The following is a 17,350-nucleotide window of genomic DNA, read 5'->3' as shown; positions in this document are numbered from 1 at the left end:
TGTGGTTATTCAGTCATTTTTCGGTTGTTTCTGAGGGTTTTCTTGGCAAAGATACTTCTCTAGCTCCAATGAGGAAACAAACAGGCTTAAGGGAATTGTCAAGGGTCATAGGACCAGTAGGTTTCTGAGTCCAGATTTGAACTCACAAAGATGAGTCTGGCGCACAGTAGGTGCTTAGCGAACCTTCCCCCACATGCTATGATACCTCCACAGGGGGCAGAGGTAAGCACCAACACTTTAAGGCTGTGCCAAGAGAGCCCAAGCACCAGCTCCTTGTCCCTAGTTAGGAAGCCCTTCAGGAATGGTCCTGGGGATGCCTTCTGCCTTGTCTGAGAATCCCTTGGGCTGACTAGAGAGTAGCTTCTTGGGCACTAGCAGTGGGCCCTGGTATAATTAGAATTTTACTCCCCAAAACTCTCTTTCCCAGCTTCCCAACTTTGTTCTCACCTTACCTCCTTATAGTTTGGAGATAAAGTTGTGCGTATAGCTCCACCCTCTCTCTTTTCCCCTTATCGTGGCTGGGAAAGCAGGCTTTATGCCAGGCTGGAGAATCTACATATGTGGGTTTACTTTTTGTTAGATAATTAGGTTTGAATTTCTATTTCTTTTAGTTGATTTTCTTTCTACTTCAAGTGATTATTAATAAACCTTATAAAATATAATACTTGGAGTTATTGGATATTAATTTTAATCTTACACCCCCTTGGCAGCAGGGACGTTGTCCTGGGAAGCTCACACAGACCCACCGTAATACACAGGGGGCCTGTGCTGAGGAGGGCCTAGACCCCTCAAGGTATCCTTGAATTGTCATTATTCTGAAGTGCCAACATCAAGATATTACTTCAAGGTTAAAAAGCATTTTCCAGAGTCTCTCATTTGACTTTCACAATCCCCCTGTGAGGTTAGAGCTATTACTACCCCCATTTAGCAGAATGAAGAAACTGAGGGAGACTAATTACTTAACAGTCACACTGTTAATAAGGGTCTGAAGTGGGATTCGAATTTAGGTCTTCCTGATTCCAAATCCCCATATTGCATCCTTTTGTTAAGAGATTCAGTGCTCTGTCGAAGCAATCACACATTTCTCTTTGAACTTAGGATACCTTCTGTATATCTCGTTGCAGCACTTTTGCCTCTTTGCCCTTGTTTATTAATTACCAATTCATTCAGTGCCCCTTTATCGATCATCCGCCGTGTGCCAGGCCTTGGGCTCAGCTGCATTCCAGCTGAAATAGATTTCAATACCCACAAGAGAGATTAAAAGTCTGGTAGTCATTCCCTAAACATTTTAATAAAAATTCCCTCTGATAACTTAGAATCTATTTTGTACGCAGCAGGTTGGGGGAGAGACCCATTCCTCCTTCCATGAGGCCTCAAGGATGGGAATTGTGCGTGTCGTTGGCATGGCCATCATGGAAGAAAGTCTGGTGGCTGTACTCACAAACGTCCTTCTCCTCCAGGGTCTGGCTGTACGTGGACGATCAACTCCAAGGTGCAGAGCCCCGAGGGGGCCGGTCTCGGCGTCAGGCTGCCACCGAAGGCCCTCCTCGCTTCCTTCTTGGGGGGCTGCCTGAGTCTGGTGCCTTCCAAAACCTGACAGGCTGTATCAGCAATGTCTTTGTGCGGCGGTGAGTCATAGAGAAGGGGGAGGCCAGGGACCCCCATGCCTTCAGCCCTGGAGATTGCTGGCCTGGCCGGAGGCTAGCCCAGTGAGGGAGCAGGGAAGGCCGAGCGTCAGCACCCCAAGAGCCCTCTGTGACATTTCTGCTTGGTCCCCAGGGTGTTAGAGGCCCAGCATGTTGTCGACCTGCAGCAGAACATTCAGAACATCAACGTGACCACAGGTTGCACCGTCCTGGACCAACCACTCCAGCTCAGGGTATCGCCACGGAAGTTCCGAAGGAAACCCAAGGTTGGAGCTGCTTGCCCATGGGGAGCTGGGGCAAGGAACAGCTGGGTGGGACAAGCACCTATCACTCTATGGTCTTGCCTCATCACCTCCCCATCCTCTGTCCCCCAGGCTGCTCTCCATGACCCAGATAGCCCCCCGGATGCTGCTTGCCAGATCTCTGCCCATCCTAAAACCATCAGCAATGCCTACCAGCTCGGGGCTTCTCCCGGCAGCCATCTACAGTTTGCTCCCATCCCACCCTCTTTCCAGGAACGGTAAGTATCCTCTCAGACGTGCCGTTTCCAGCTTGTCAGAGAGAGAAGTCCAACCTCCCTTGAACCTGACACTGTGTTTTCTGGCTCTATCCCACGCAGGACCCACTTCTCCATGGATGTCCGACTTCGCTCACCCCGGGGGCTCCTTCTGGCTGTGCCCACTGTGGAGTCAGGAAGCCCCTTCCTGGTCCTCTACCTCAGTCACGGCCACTTTGTCCTTCAGGCAGGAGGTCAGGGAAAACCTTTTCGGATCCGTAGCCGTGAGCGATATAAGCCAGGAGGCTGGCATGCGGTAAGGGGCAAAGGGGGTGTGTGCAAATGTTCCCCAGAAACTACTCTCCTACCCACCAGAGGAGAACTGAGTCAAGCTGGATTGGAGTCAGAGAAGCTGGAGCAGACATGAGAATTAGGGGGAAAAGAGATTCCCACTGGAGCCTGGGATTAGGATTTCTTTTCCCCTCCTTCCTTTTTTGGCTAAACTCCTTGAGAAATCTGTCTGCTTCCTGTCCTCTCTTTCTCTTCTGGACCATCTGCAATCTGGCTTCCCTATCATGGGATTCTCACATGTAATGTCAGCTCAGTAAGCCACCTTTTTGCCCAGTACCTGGCATGAGGATGAATGAGGCCAAAACCCATATGGCTGTGTGTCCAAAATCAGCCCTCTCCTGGGTTTTCCCTTTTGAGGATAGTCATCCTGTGCCCTTCTTCTCAGGTCTTTTTCAGCCGAGAGCAGAATCGAATTCAGCTGGTGATTGACGGGCTTCAGGTTCAGAGCAGTAAGGGGCCTCCTGCCCATAGGAAGGCATTGCTGGGTCATGGACCGATCTATGTGGGTGGCCTCCCCTCTGGCCACAGCTGGACTCATCTTCCAGTAAGAGCATGGCCCCATCACCATTCCACCATCTCAGCCTGGCATTGTTCCTCATGAACACCCCCTCTCCCTTTGCCTGCCCCCACTGCCCACTGTCTCCCTTTGTGCCCAGCCATTCGGGTTCTTCTAAGTCACACAAGCCTTTCCCCCAGGAAGCAGCTGGCTCTGACTTCAAAGGATGCATAAGGAACCTGAAGCTGAATGGACAGCCTCTGGAGGCCCCAACACAGCTCCATGGGGTGACCCCATGTTACACTGGGGCTCTGGAGAAGGGCCTGTTCTTTGCTGCAGAAGGGGGAACTGTCATGTTAGGTCTGTGAACGTTCTCTCCCCTTTGAGCCTTGTTTGGGCCCTGGAGAAGGTGGGAGGAGGGGAGGATAGCTTGAAGCATGAAGAGAAGCTTCCTGACCAGCACATCCCACTTCATACCCCCACAGATCCCCCCAGTGTGGGGGGGCCAGACCTGGAGCTGAAGCTGGAGGTGCGTCCTTGGGCAGCATCTGGACTCATCTTTCACCTGGGATCCAGGCAGGGGCCACCCTATATCAGACTTCAAGCAGATGCAGACAGGGTGAGTGGGGCCAGGACAACCGAGGCAGCCCTGGCCTGCAAGGGTCTCTGCCCTTTCCCTGGGACATACAGAAGGCAGCCTAGCTCAGCCTGGAGAGCAAACCATCAGACAGGCAATCGTCTTTGGCCACAGCAAACCCATGAAACCATATAAATAAGGCATGGACAGCTCGTGTCCTCCACTAATGAATGGTCCCCACACTGAGCCAAGCATAGGCTCTTACATATGAATCCTTAATACTCACTGACTTGAAGTACCCAAAGTACTTGATCCATTTAGAGTCTGCAATCTTCTCCACACCGAATAAATGGTCTTAGTGGGCTGCTATAGCCAAAAATAATCAAAAGGAGACCCCCCACCTTCCTGATAATGAGCCTCTGAATTTTCCCAGGCTAAACAGAAAATAGTCTCTCTCTCGTGGGACCAGGCCCAAAGCATTCCATCCTGGTAGAACCTATACTAAAGGAACTTTGCAGGCATAGCCTTTAGAACCCTGGGTCACCATCACCGGGCCACAAGGGAGGCTCAGAAGGGATTCGGTGTAGAGTTAATAAGAGATTAATTAATAAGATGACAAGAAATGACTATTAGGTGGAGACTTGGTATTCTGAAGAACAAGTTTTGTAATAAGCATACACAATAGTGAATTAGAACCCATCTTTTATTTGCTCTTTTTCCCTCCCCCCAATTCATCCTCCTTTCTCTCCCTCTCTCCCCCTTTCTTTTTCTGTCTCTCTTCTCCCTCCACCTCCCCCTTCCCTCTCTTTCCCTTCTCTCACAGGACCCTTTATTCACTGCTTCAGGTTGTCCTCCCAACAGCCCCATGCCATAGGTTGGTTAAACATTGTCAACCACATCTTCCTTTTACATCTTTCAATGAAGTGTCTCATGTGTTTTGCCTCAGGTGCTTATCAGAGCCAACAACGGGGCAGGAGAATTCTCCGTGTCAGTGGCCCGGCCTCCTCTCTGTGATGGCCTGTGGCACCAGATTGCAGGTGAGATGATGCTCCCCTTTCCCTCTGCCCACTGACCATGGCTTCCTAGGCAGTCAGTAATCCACAGGGGTAGATGATCCAAATGTTCATTCAGACCTTGGGTATACCATAGGATTGGGAGAAAGTAGACACAGGCTCACATTCCTCGTGACATTGGGTGAAGCTGAGGAGAGGTTTGCGAGGATCTGTGTAGAAAGAATGTCCTAAGAAATGATTCAAAGGCAGCCCTGAGCCTGGCATGCTTGGCAAGGGAGCCACTGAGGTGATGGGCCTAGCTGAACCAGTCTTTTGGTGGGGCAAAGAAGAGATAGATCATGGAAACCTTGAACTCTCTGGATGAGGAACTGAGACTTGGATCTTTCTTTTGGGAAGCCGTGAAAGTTACCTGACCAGAGGAGTGACCTGATGAAAGTCTGAGCGGCTAGAGTAGGGGCAAGAAGGTGCGATGGAGAGAAAGCAGCAAATTTAGGCCAATGAACTCCCCTCAAAAAAAAAAAAAAGTACAAGTAGAGGAGTTGCCTTGGGGATGGGAAATGTTAAATCATTTCCCCTTGGGTGATACTCTCAGGAACCCCAGGATTCTCCCAAGTACAAGGCTGTCTCCCTGCTCAGGCCAAACTAGAAATATTATTTCCTTTGTGTGTTCCTTTCAATGTCCATGTCTCTGCTCAGGGGAGGTCTAGGGCCTATAGGAAGCTCAGTCCCCTGGACAAACTTCGGGGAAACTAAGCCCAACGCCTTCCCTCCCAGTGATTAAAGGAAGAAATGTGATCCAACTTGATGTGGATACAGAAGGCAACTATACAGTGGGTCCTGCCCTAGTACCTTCCATTATCACCAAAGAACCTCTTTACCTGGGAGGCCTGCCAGGTAAGTCCCTGCTTACTAGCTAGTTGGGGAACTAGCTTCCAGAAGGAGCCGAGGGATGACCGACAATCTCTTGTTTTCATCTCTTTAGAGGTGGTTTTAGTCTAGTGTTCTTCCCACCATGCCATGCAAAGCACACTATTCTAGATGTGAGGTTGAGGAAAGAATGGCCAAATGACAGCCAGCTGCATGCCAGACCTTCTCTCTCTCCCCATTTAGCCAGCACAAGTCAGCGGAGGCTCTAGGACAGCAATTCCCTAGGGACCTCCAATACAGTGAAATTCTCCCCCCCATGTAAATGGCAGCTCTTCAGTGCATTAGTGCAATGTTCTAAAGTTGTCTGGACAATGAATCTATCACCCTGAGGCGACCACAGCAACAAAGCCTCTCCACACTTAGCAGCTTCCAGGCCGAAACTCAAACCTTTCCAGCTTAGTAGGACCCACAAGAAACTGTGCTCGGATTCCAGTAAGCCAAACAGTTTATAAAATACTCTCTTCCTAACAACTCTGAGCGACATAGTATAAACTGGTCGCCATTTTGCAGACAAAGGAAAAAAGGTTTAGAGAGAGTAGGACTTGCGCAAATTCCCACAGCTAGTGTTTGGGCCAGGAACTGAACCCAGGACTTGAATCCAAAGCTAGCTCTCTACATGACATCTCTCGAATGATGGTCTTAAGCAGTTCAGTGCTAGACCTATGAGCTGTTCTTCCTTTGTAAGAGGTACACATAGCCATTCTCTCCCTTGAGCCTCCTAAGCCTGGGAAGTCTGAAAACTTTATGCTAAATCAGGAGTAAGTACCTTGTGTGTACACAGCCTACAAACAGGGGCACCGAGGAAGGGATAGCCCTTGTCCTCAGAGAGCTTAGTGTCTAACAGGAGAACAAGATTACTTTGTTGATTGATTAACTACTACATTGTAGGTAGACTTAGAAGTCAGGAAGTCTACAAATTTTAATCCATCTGTGTCGCCTGGGGCAAGTCACTTAATCACTCAGCCTCAGTTTCCTCATCTGCAAAAAAGAAATAAATAACAGCACCTACTTCACCGGAGCGCTGCAAAGATCAAATGAAATAATGTATGTAAAGTGCTTTCAAACCTTCAAGCACTATATAGATATTGGAGCCGTTCTTACGCTCATTATACAGAGTAGATGATGTTAGTCTCTATTTTACATTCAGAGGAAACTGAGGCCTAGAACAATCATTCAGCTTGTCCCAGGTACCGGGCCAGTCAGTGGTAGAGCCAGAACTAGAATCCAGATCTTCGGGCCCATAGATGGTGCTCTTTGCATCGAATGATGGGAAGAGGAAAGGGGAAGCCCCAATGGTGAGCACTACCTCTGGCATTAGTCGTGCAACCCAGGGTGGGTCACATTGCCTTGCTGAGTTTCAGGTTTCTCATCTATAAAATGGGGATGTCAATATTTATATTAAGAGGTGTTGTTGGCTAAGTGTTTTTGAAAATCTAAAGCACTCTGGAAATGTCAGCTGTAAAAATACAGCCCTCCTGCTGTCCCTGTGTGCATGCCATCAGTGTTTCCATACCATTCTTCAGTTTCTTCTTAGAGCTTAGTTTGATACAGTGAGATGTTTAGAGGTACCAGTGGGATAATAGACGAGGAGAGGGCTGTCTGTGTTCCCTAAAAAAATGATTGTTTTATTTAAGAGTATAGCAAAGTCCCTTTTAATCTCCCTTCTCTACACCAAGAAAAACCCATGTCCTAGAGAAAATAGTGCTTCTGTCAGTGCCGGTATCCACGAAAGCTTAATAGCTAAAGGACTTTCACTGTTCAGGATGACACTGGCAGGCTGCTGAAGTACCCGGATCTCTCTGAGAATGATTCAAAGGGGCCCGGTCATATTGAAATATTATCTAGATTATTACAAAATACACCTGCCCCCAGCCCAAGGAGAGCAACCCTAGTCTTAGCACACTGTGGATCAAGGAAAGTTGGGAGTGAGGGTAGCCAGCCTAAGGCTGCTTAATTTACTTCTAGGCTTAACTCTTGTTTTCTCTTGATACCCTAACTTCCCTCCCCCATCCCACAGAGACCTCGAAGGGCCAGAGTCCTTCATCTCCACCTGGTTACCATGGCTGTATAAGGAATCTCGTGATAAACCGTCACCCCATCGACCTGACACGCACCAGCACTGTCCGAGGGTCAGTGGGTGCAAATGGCTGCCCGGTTATGTAAATAAATGGCCCAGACACATAAGAGATTAAAGCTGCCCTGCTTGCATATGGCCCCTCTCTCTGGTTATTAAGTTTTGGCAGACACTGCGCTCCATCATCTTTTCAGTATTTTTCACCCCAAGTGGGGAAATTTGGACAACTGATTCAAGCATTAGACACTTTACAAGTCATCAATGATAACGAAGTAAATTGAACACATCTTCTGTAAATTAAGAACCCAAAGCAGGGCTACACATTTCTGGGCCTGAGATGGTGCTAAGCTAAGGTGGTCCTCCAGTCGTGCTTGCTGGTTTGCCCACCATTCGCAGAATCTCAAAGCTGGAAGGGACCTCCAGAGGAAATCCTAGTCCACCACACTGAAGCATGAACTGACTCTGCAGCATCCCCGAGTCCATCCATCCAGCTTTTGCTTAAAGATTCTAGGGATGGAGAACTCACTACCTCTCATTCCGTTTTTGAATAGCTCTGCTCCTTAGGAAGATTTTCCTTCCTTTAAGCCCCAATCTCCCTCACTGTTAGCCATTGATCCCAATTCTGTTCCCTTGGGCCAAATTAAAAGAAATCTAATTTCCCTTCCACATGACAACCCTTCAAATATTTGAAGGTGGTGATTGTGTCCCTGCCCACAGTAAGTCTTCTCCCTATTAAACATCTCTCACAACTGATCCCCGTAAATTGCTTGGAGTCCATATATTTATTCCCATTCTCCTCTTCCAACCCTCTTCGATCCTTTTAGGGTCATATTCACTGATTTTCATTGGTTGCAGTACAGGTCCAATGACAAGACTTTTCTTTTGTCCACTTAGCTCACTTTGTGCACTTACACATTTATGTTTTTATACATATTATATATATTTGTGTGTATATATCTAGATGTATGGGGGATAAATCTTATGTCTGGAAATGATTTATAAATTATGGTTTTTTTATATGATTGGGTAAATATTATACAATGGGCTAATCTCTTATCTTCCAATGAACTTAAGTATGGCATTTTTCTTTCACCCTTTTTCAGTGTAGAATGAAAGCTTTGTAAATCACTGGTACATACTTTTGAAAGCAAAAATAATAAAAAAGGAAATGTGCTTATTTTGAATACTGATTTAGTTAAATGAAATGGAAATAAATCCCGTTTGCTTCGTCAGAAGGGCTTGATGGCATCATCCAATATTGTGATTTTTAAAAAAATCCTCTTTCCTCATCTTGGAATGGATAGAAGTATCAGTTCCAAGGCAGAAGTGTGACAAGGGCTAGACATCTGGGGTTGAGGGACTGGCCCAGGCTCACACATCTGAGACCAGATTTGAACCCAGGTCCTGCCTCTCTATCTACTGAGCCACCTAGCTGCCCCTTAGGTAATGTGCTATGAAACTAAGGTGCTTTGTCAAAGCATCTGGTCCCTGTTTAATGTCACTGCATGCATGCACACACACACACCCCTTGACTATTTTTAGTTCAAGTCTGCCTCTTGTTTTAGAGATTTTGAAAAATCTCTTTCGACAGCCAAGCTGTCAGCCTCTAGATGTATCTGAAGCACCCAGAATAACTTTTTTAAAACATTGGTATATTTAGGGAGATTTGCTTCAAATCAAAGAGACAGATCCACATCTGGAAAAAACAGGGTATGTGCTCTGGAAAGCTGACCCACTTGCAGCTTTCATGTGGTCTATTTAACTTAGCAGATGTCCTCCAGGGGAAACTTATCAACTGAGGTTCCAGCCCTGCCTGCAGACACTAACAGGATGTCCAGGACCAGCATCCTGGCACTCAGCTCCAACTCTCCATGAGCTCACAAAGTATTTCCTCACAATTTTCTATCTGCAGACTAGGCAAAGGGCTTTTAGTAATCACTCCTATTTTTGGCACACACAAAAACTAGAGTTGGCAGATAAAAGAAAAGTCCTTTATTTTGTAGGCTGAATGTAGGCATGAGTGTATGCAATAAACTAGTGACACTACTGAAGTCACTTAATTACTAAGAATTTCCAATATCTTAAAAGACAGCAAATAATTTAATCTAAACTCATATCTTCCTCTTCATCTTTCTTGTCCTTTGCGTCTCCTTCCTTTTGGTCTGACTTGGCATTGTTCTGCATGGCTTTGGCAAATGCTTCGACATCTAAAATATCATTAAAAGATATCATCGTCAGTTCTTGCCCCTTCCACCTCCCTACAGGAACACTTTAATAATTAACCAAGTTGCTTTGTCAAAAGGGAATGAAAATGAAAATGCAGCTTACCAAAAAAAATTTGCAAAGACTAGCCAGGCTACAAGTTTTTAAAAACCCACACAAATGAGGCTGAATAGAAATTACAATTTGTTCCATTAAGCAAACCAAACTTTGTCAGACGTACAAAAATGAAGTGTTCTTTGAATGTTCTTACCCAAGAAAAATGTTTCTAAACAAATCATTACATAATAATTTGAGCTGTGCAGTTTTTTTAAACTGTTATATAAGAATTCTTCTTCAGCTTCTGAAGTTCGGGATTTCACTGCAGGGAAGGGAATAAGGTAGTACTTACCACCCTTATTTGCCGCATCTACAGCTTCAGTTGGTAAACCAAACTGACTCATAAGTGGGCCCAGCTGTCCTGAGGCTAAGGCAGCACTGAACATACTTAATGCCTGTTAAATGAAAGGCATTCATGAAAAATGACTAAAGCTTTCTGTTTTTTTTTTTCTACCTACTATTTATTAAACTTCAATTTTTCTCCTCGCACACATATCTAAGTAAGCCCAGCTCTCTGGGAAATGAAGCAAATCAACAAACACTTTAGTATCTCCTATGTACAAGATACTGAGCCAGCCAGCACCAAGCTCTCTCTTGACAGTGGAGGGAGCCATTGTTTCTGAACACTTATGTAATGTAACCTAGGAGACAAAAGAGAATGCCTAATGACCTCCAGGAGGAGGGCCTAAGCTAGTAAATCACACTGTGACAATCCCAAATGGCTACTGTACACTTTAAGATTTCTTGAGACTCAAAACAGGAAGAGAGAAAATGGGCACGACAGCTTATGAAATGTGACAAGTGGTTTTAAACTTAGCTAGCTAGCAACTGGAGACAGAAGCCAAAGGCCAAAATCCTACCTGCTGAAACTGAGGAGAGGTCAGTGTGTTCTGAATCTCTTCTGCAGTCTGTGGAAGAGATTCTCCAGAGGGAAGATAAGGCAGCAACCGCTCTTGGACTTCAGCATTGGCCAGAATAGGAGCCATGATTTCTGGAGTTAGTACACTGGCCAAGTCAACTAGGATATAATAACAAAACTATAAGTTGTTTGGCACTTACTATTTGCTACTAAGTGGGGGATGGAGTGTCGGGTTTCACGGATGATATCAAGATTCCAAGCAGCCAAATCACCCAGGGAGGTTTAATGGGAGGAGAGATCTCTTCCCTGGCTCCCACTTCTTGCCAATGGTTTCATTCTGCTTGGCAGGAAGTCTCAAGCTCAGCATTTCTTGGGAACATTAGCCTTTTTCAGGATGATTTGCAAACCAGCAGTGCCATAGAAAACACTTTTACTAAGGACTTGCCTTCCCAATCCCCTTGAAAGAGAACAGAGGAGCGGCAGGCACCTTTACCCCAACAGCTTTCAGTCAACGAAAAAACGTTTACCTTGCTGTCCGCCTCCTGCCCCAGATGGCACATTCATAGTAGCTAAAATGTTCTGAAGGTCACTCAGTTGAATGGGCTGGGTTGGGCTTGTTGCTGTGCTTGTTCCATTACCTGAACTGGGTGCAGGGCTTGGACTAGTGGCAGAGGCAATTGCTTGAGCATTTGGTGCTGGTGTAGCACGAGCGGAAGAAGAGGTGGAAGATGGGGTTGCAGCAGCTGACTGGCTCCGGGAGCTAAAGGCATAAAAAGCACCAATGATAAGTAATATGTGTACTTCTTGTTTTAAGACATAACTGAAGAGTTATGTGGAAAATTATCTAATTTTAAATACATTAAGAGAGAGCCTCTGTATTAAAGTGGCAGTGAAGTCATTTGTAATGCAAATAAATGTTCACTCCCTGGTGTATGTTTTAAAGCTGGATTTTCAAGTGCTGTGTGGCACCACACATCAATAGCAATTTTCTAAAAAGTAAGCATACAAAGATATACAAAACCACAAAATCAAAGACAACTTGAAGGGCCTCACCTTGATGAAGAGCTGCTTGTCGGAGGCCCTCCACTCCCCAGTAAGCTAGCCAGACCAGGACCTGTCAGTGCACCAAGCCCACCTACAGTGTGGAAATAAGCATTAACTCAAAAAATCCGAGGGCAGCTTCTCCCTTAACTTTGGCATTCAATACTAGTTTCTGTCAGGCCTCTGATTTGGGGAAATCTACAAACAGTAACTAGATTTGTGAACAAGAGTGTGTAATCCTTTATATAAACAGTACTGATATCTAAGACTTTGGAACTCATAGAAAAATGAAATATACAATATCCTCTCCCCTGAGCTGGTGTCATTTCACAGAATTTGCCCACCATAAATAATAGAAAAGGGCAGTACTATCCAAAATAGGCCACAATTCTCAGTGGAAATTAGGTTCAGATCATCTCTCAATCTTGTTTTCTTATAATGAGAAATCTGAAGAGTAGCTGTACCTTATGCAATTTATTCATAGGGTAGACTTGGGAGTCAGTCACAAAACCTATTCAAATCCTAGCTCTCTCACTTACCTGTGTAACCTGTGTGACCTTGGACAAGTCACTTCCCCTCTGGACCTCGGTTTCCTCATCTGTTAAATGAGAGGGTTAGACTAGATGACATTTAAGGTCCCTTTCAACTCTAAATCTATGAGCCTATGAATTCCACTAAGTCTAAGAACAAAATCAGTCAGATCTATGGAATATTTTTAAAGACACAAAAAGATCAAGTTTGGCCACACACAGAGAAAGGGACAGTAAGTCAGTATTCTAGTGGAGGGTCCGAGGAAGTTGCCTTTAATTAAAAGATAAAAACCAATAATCACTGCACACTGGATATATGTACACGGGGTCAAGGGCTTTCTGGTGTTTTAAGAACATAAACAAAACTGAAATGAAAAAATTTTAAATGTTGTGATATCGGACAAAAAAAAAGCCACACTTATTGACAGAAAAGGGGCTTTTAGTAAAGATAAAAACTTCTCATCTGGCTAGTTAAGACTCAGATTTGCTTCTCATTAAATAGATGTGGCCCCTAGAAAACATTCAGGTAAGTATTTACTCCCTACCTACTTCACTCTATAGCAAGCAAGTAGCTTGCAGTACCTAAAGGCAAATACATTCTACCCTCAAATCATTCAACATTTACGCCTAACAGGGACTCATAATCTAGTCCAACCCCTTCATTTTACATATGAGAAACAGGCCTAGTGACAAAGTGGCTTGCCTAAGACCGCATAAATATGAAGTGGCAAATCTAGGATTCAAATCCAGGCTTCTGAATCTGGATCCCAGTAGTCTCATTGAGAGATTTCCAGTAAACAGCAAAATGAGTATATAGTTTATACATATTTAATATTTCCCAATAAAAAGCAAATTGCCCAGAAACAATAACTGAAGGTTTAACTGAAGTGAGGAACAGCCCCACTTCAGACCAATAATCTGAAATCTTACCAAGTCCTCCCAAGCCAGTTGGTCCAATAAGTTGCATGAGCTGGTTATGACTCATATTACCCAAAAGGCTCTGCAAACCTCCTTCACCTGAAAAACAAAAACAACTTAAGATACACCATCTAGATTTTCATAAACCAAACCAAAGACTAATCTTGATTAAGAACTCAAAAACCAACTAGTATACAATCTTTAAGACCTACACAAAGAGTCTGTGAAATAACTATTCCACACCAGCTTCTCACTGACAGATTTCTATCAACAAAATGAGTATGCAGGTTTATACATATTTAACATTTTCTCAGTAAAAAACCAAATTGCTTAAGAAAAATTATAACTGAAGGCTTACTTACTGAAGAACATTAAGTAGTTACTATCTTTGAAACCCTACTACACAAGTCTCATCAGATGAGATCTGTCCAGTATTATTTAAAATCTCATCTAATGAGCCTTGACATAAAAAAAATCTGTTGGCTAAAATTTCAAAATCTTATTAAACAGAGGTATTAGCTAAAACAGCATTTGTTAAAAAGATGAAAACTATATCTATCTCAGCACTAGTAATGCTATCAAAAAGCTGATAAATTAGATGACATTTATGTGGTGCTTTAAAGTCTGTAAAGCACTTTCTTTTAACTGTATATTTTTCTATTTGATTCTCAGAACAACCCAGTGAGGAAATTAAGGAAAAAGCAGTTAAGCCACCTGCCTTTGGTCACACAACCCCTGAGTGTGGGAGGCAGGAATTAAACCTAGGTCTTTGTTAACTTCAAGGACAGCACTCAGCCCACTTGATCGTGTTGCTTGTCTCATTCTATGGCTACTTTTTAACCAAAAAAGTGCCCAACAGTGTTGAGAGGTTAGGTCATTTTGAAAAATATTTCCTACTTACAGTAAAGTTGATAAAGGAGTAACTACCTCCAAGTGCTGAAAGTTCATGGCCTCCACTTCCGCTCCCACCCAAAGCTCCTGGCATAGGTGGATTATTCAAATATTCATTTACTTTCCTGCAATGTTCCTCATCCTTCTCAGTCTTAGGTTCCTGTAGGAAAAGAATTGGGTTCACTAACATAATATTTCAAAAAGTCCTAAGATCTAAAATATCTTTGTACTGAACAGTTAGCATCTTTCTTGTACTCCTCTCCCCTTTATCTTTTTATCTTCCTTCAAAAAGGGAAATACTGGCTATATATTTCTTCCAAACAGGGAAATACTATCAACATATACATTTGTGACCCTTGATTACCAAGAATGCTAGTAAAGTCCTATAGAATACTGGTTCCTCATGACAAGGAAGCAATACAACAACAGGACTATAAGAAGAGACTGAATATCATTTAGTTGAGGAGGAAGAGGAAGAAATGGTGATGATCATCCTACATATATAACTGCCCTAAAAGAACTCAAATGAAAAAAATTGGGGTTTTAGTGAAAAAGGCAATGCCAAACATTTCACAAACCTGCATCCAAAAGAAAAGTCGCTTTGATCCTGCCTTGAACTTCAGTACATATACTCTACCAGTGGTGCACTGAGGTACTCGCTTAAATTCACAGTCATCAGGGAAAATAATTAAGTCCTAGACAAAAGGTAGGGAAAGGATTATTGAAAGATCAAAAGAAATCTCTCTTCTAACCTGCGAGTATGCTGTACACAAACTCTTAAGAAGTCTTATGTGGTAACAGCAATTAATTTTGCTATTACAGAGCCAATTCTAAATTTATTATCAGATATTCCAGATCACAGGGCCAGAGATTTAGAATTGTAAGGGTCCTTATAGGTCCTTTAGTATAATCCCCATGGAGATACAAAACATTTAAGAGATTTGACACGATTCCACAGGTTTAAGTGGCAAAACTGAGATCTGAACCCAGGGCTTCTGATCCCAAAACTAGAATTCCTTCCATAGCATCATATTGTCCAAATCATAGGTAAAATGACTACAAAGTTCCTTATAGAAGACTAATGATCTTTAAAGAAGATTTTTACCTATATCCTCCAAACCTATCCTCCCTCAATATTTAATTACACAAAATTATAGGAATTACACTAGTATAACCACAAACCATTTGACCAGGAAGAGTACAAGGGAAACAAGAAGGCAAACAAGTACCAAAGTGATAATTTGGACATTCTTCAAGCTACAAATAAGTGCTACCAAACTTTTTAGAAAGAGAGTTCAGTGTTTTAAAAGATAACAGAGCCTAAATGAAAAGTCTTAAAATCAAATTTTTTCATTTTTAATTTAACACTTTCTGAATACTCACATCTTCTACATTACCAGAAGTCCTATCCTTCCAACAGAAATGAATGAGGGAATCATCAGTTTGTTGAATGTATACAAGCCCTTTCCGTTTATCAGGGGTAACTGTAGTCCCTTTCAATGACATTTTTCCTGCCCGAAACTCTACCAAGTATTTGCTGGATGAGCCCCGGGAGCCTGGGACTAGGCTTGGAAACAAAGCACCTGAAGTCATTCTGAAAACAAAAGAAAAAAAAAACAGAAATTTACACTCTATGCTTATTTTTTCTATATAATACAGTCCTAATTATAAAACTTTCTCTAATATGTAATCCACATATTTAAATATTAATTGTAACAGTACTGAAAATTAACCCCTCTGAACCATATTAGATAGTTCCATGTATAGCTCAGTGATTATAAATCCAAGTGTATTTAAAAATCTACTTAAACACCCATGGTTTTAGTGACCTTCAAAACCAATACAAAATACAGAACATTAGGAGTTTGGAAACATATATCTTACCAAAAACAAAACCAGCTTTTGTATGAACCCAAATCATATGAAAATTCCATTTATCGCAGGATTGTAGATATATAGCTAAAAGGGCCTTTAAAGAAATCAAATCTACTTCCCTTATTCCCCACATCATCAACTTTACAGATGAAGAAATTGGCACAGGTAAGTAAGTGGAGCTAGGAGTCAAACTCAGGTTCTCTGTCTTCAAATACAGCATTCTTTCCAACAATACCATGCTATTCTATGCTTTAAAAAACACATTTAAAGAAAAAAAGAAGAAAACTTTAGATCTTGCTAGTCCATTGAGAATTTCAGTAGAAATTAAGTTTCCTTGAGGGAAGGGAATATTTTTTCTATCCCCCAAAGCCTGGCACACAGACTGTAATGAATGTTTACTGAATGAATTATACTCAACTTTTTTTTCCACAAAGATTTAAAATTCTTTTTAGAAAAAGTTACCCACCAGAGTGCCCCGTTTTGTAAACTGTATAGACCCAATTTCACGCGCATAAACTTTCTTTCCTCTGAGAAGGGAGAAGGGGAAGATAAAGCCTTTGAGAAAGGACTTTTCATGATTCCTCTGAAAGTCCACAGTAAATCCAAGAGTTAGGAAAGAATGGGGATTCAATGCAAAACTAGAAAATCAATTCCTCCTCCCAAAAGTGACCATTCATTTAAAGTGATCTTCCCTCCTTAAATAGAAAACCCTCAGAGAAGGTAACTAGCACAGATCTCACGCTGTCTGGGCTCTCCGCGGGACTGGCACGAGGGTATTAGGATAATATCCTTAGAAAAAGTCTAGGAAGTAGTTGAAAAGACACAAGCGGGGCATTATGTTTTTGAAAAGAGTCCCTAGTGCCCAGCATAGATGTTGCATTACAAGTTGAAAACACAAGCCAAAAAAGTGTACAAGATGGGGGTGCTATATTTGTTGGGGAGGAGATAAGGGGTTGGAAGATAACTATGAAAACTGTGTAGAGGAAGTCGGACCGGAGGATAAATTTAGGTTGGATCCGGGATAAGCTGAAAGGTGCCTTCCTCAATCCCTTCCCCCCAAAACTCCTCCTCCTCCTCCTCCCCCCCACCCCCGCCAGCCACTCTTGGGTCCGGCCCAAGATCCAGCCTTGACCTCCCATCCCAAACCTTTCGCCACTTGAGGCTAAGCCACGACCACTCCGGCTTCTCCCCTCCCCCACCCGAGAGAGGCCCTTCCCGGCCCCCGCCTCCCCCACCCGGTCGGCCACCGTCACCAGCCCCCGCCCGCCCAAACCGTCCTCTCCACACTCCCCCTCCCCCACCAGCCCGGACTCCTGTTCCAGATTTCCTGTCGGGGC

The 17,350-nt window shown here is 43.6% G+C and overlaps 2 protein-coding genes across 3 annotated transcripts in view; one reads left to right on the top strand and one right to left on the bottom strand.

The window, feature by feature from the left end:
• The window catches only part of LAMA5 (laminin subunit alpha 5), a 137,741-nt gene extending 128,929 nt beyond the window's left edge, over positions 1 to 8,812 (top strand). Inside the window, exons 71-80 of the mRNA XM_044659643.1 lie at positions 1,461 to 1,628; positions 1,780 to 1,912; positions 2,021 to 2,166; positions 2,266 to 2,458; positions 2,879 to 3,037; positions 3,190 to 3,349; positions 3,475 to 3,608; positions 4,513 to 4,603; positions 5,354 to 5,473; positions 7,524 to 8,812. Of these exons, the coding sequence (XP_044515578.1) occupies positions 1,461 to 1,628; positions 1,780 to 1,912; positions 2,021 to 2,166; positions 2,266 to 2,458; positions 2,879 to 3,037; positions 3,190 to 3,349; positions 3,475 to 3,608; positions 4,513 to 4,603; positions 5,354 to 5,473; positions 7,524 to 7,669 (1,450 nt within the window). The 3' untranslated portion in view covers positions 7,670 to 8,812. The remainder of the gene's footprint in view (positions 1 to 1,460; positions 1,629 to 1,779; positions 1,913 to 2,020; positions 2,167 to 2,265; positions 2,459 to 2,878; positions 3,038 to 3,189; positions 3,350 to 3,474; positions 3,609 to 4,512; positions 4,604 to 5,353; positions 5,474 to 7,523) is intronic.
• A 732-nt stretch (positions 8,813 to 9,544) lies between these two features.
• The window catches only part of ADRM1 (ADRM1 26S proteasome ubiquitin receptor), a 17,826-nt gene continuing 10,020 nt past the window's right edge, over positions 9,545 to 17,350 (bottom strand). Inside the window, exons 2-10 of one of the 2 annotated variants that reach the window (XM_044661154.1) lie at positions 15,522 to 15,732; positions 14,717 to 14,833; positions 14,175 to 14,298; positions 13,260 to 13,346; positions 11,812 to 11,893; positions 11,286 to 11,518; positions 10,760 to 10,917; positions 10,192 to 10,294; positions 9,545 to 9,787 (exon numbers count right to left, since the gene is read on the bottom strand). In XM_044661154.1, the coding sequence (XP_044517089.1) occupies positions 9,681 to 9,787; positions 10,192 to 10,294; positions 10,760 to 10,917; positions 11,286 to 11,518; positions 11,812 to 11,893; positions 13,260 to 13,346; positions 14,175 to 14,298; positions 14,717 to 14,833; positions 15,522 to 15,731 (1,221 nt within the window). In that variant the 5' untranslated portion in view covers position 15,732 and the 3' untranslated portion in view covers positions 9,545 to 9,680. The remainder of the gene's footprint in view (positions 9,788 to 10,191; positions 10,295 to 10,759; positions 10,918 to 11,285; positions 11,519 to 11,811; positions 11,894 to 13,259; positions 13,347 to 14,174; positions 14,299 to 14,716; positions 14,834 to 15,521; positions 15,733 to 17,350) is intronic. The other variant, XM_044661155.1, reaches the window with a different exon arrangement.

Source organism: Gracilinanus agilis, chromosome 2, assembly GCF_016433145.1.
Source record: "Gracilinanus agilis isolate LMUSP501 chromosome 2, AgileGrace, whole genome shotgun sequence".
NCBI classification, from domain to species: Eukaryota; Metazoa; Chordata; class Mammalia; order Didelphimorphia; family Didelphidae; genus Gracilinanus; species Gracilinanus agilis.
This window is presented reverse-complemented; position numbering and strand designations above follow the sequence as displayed.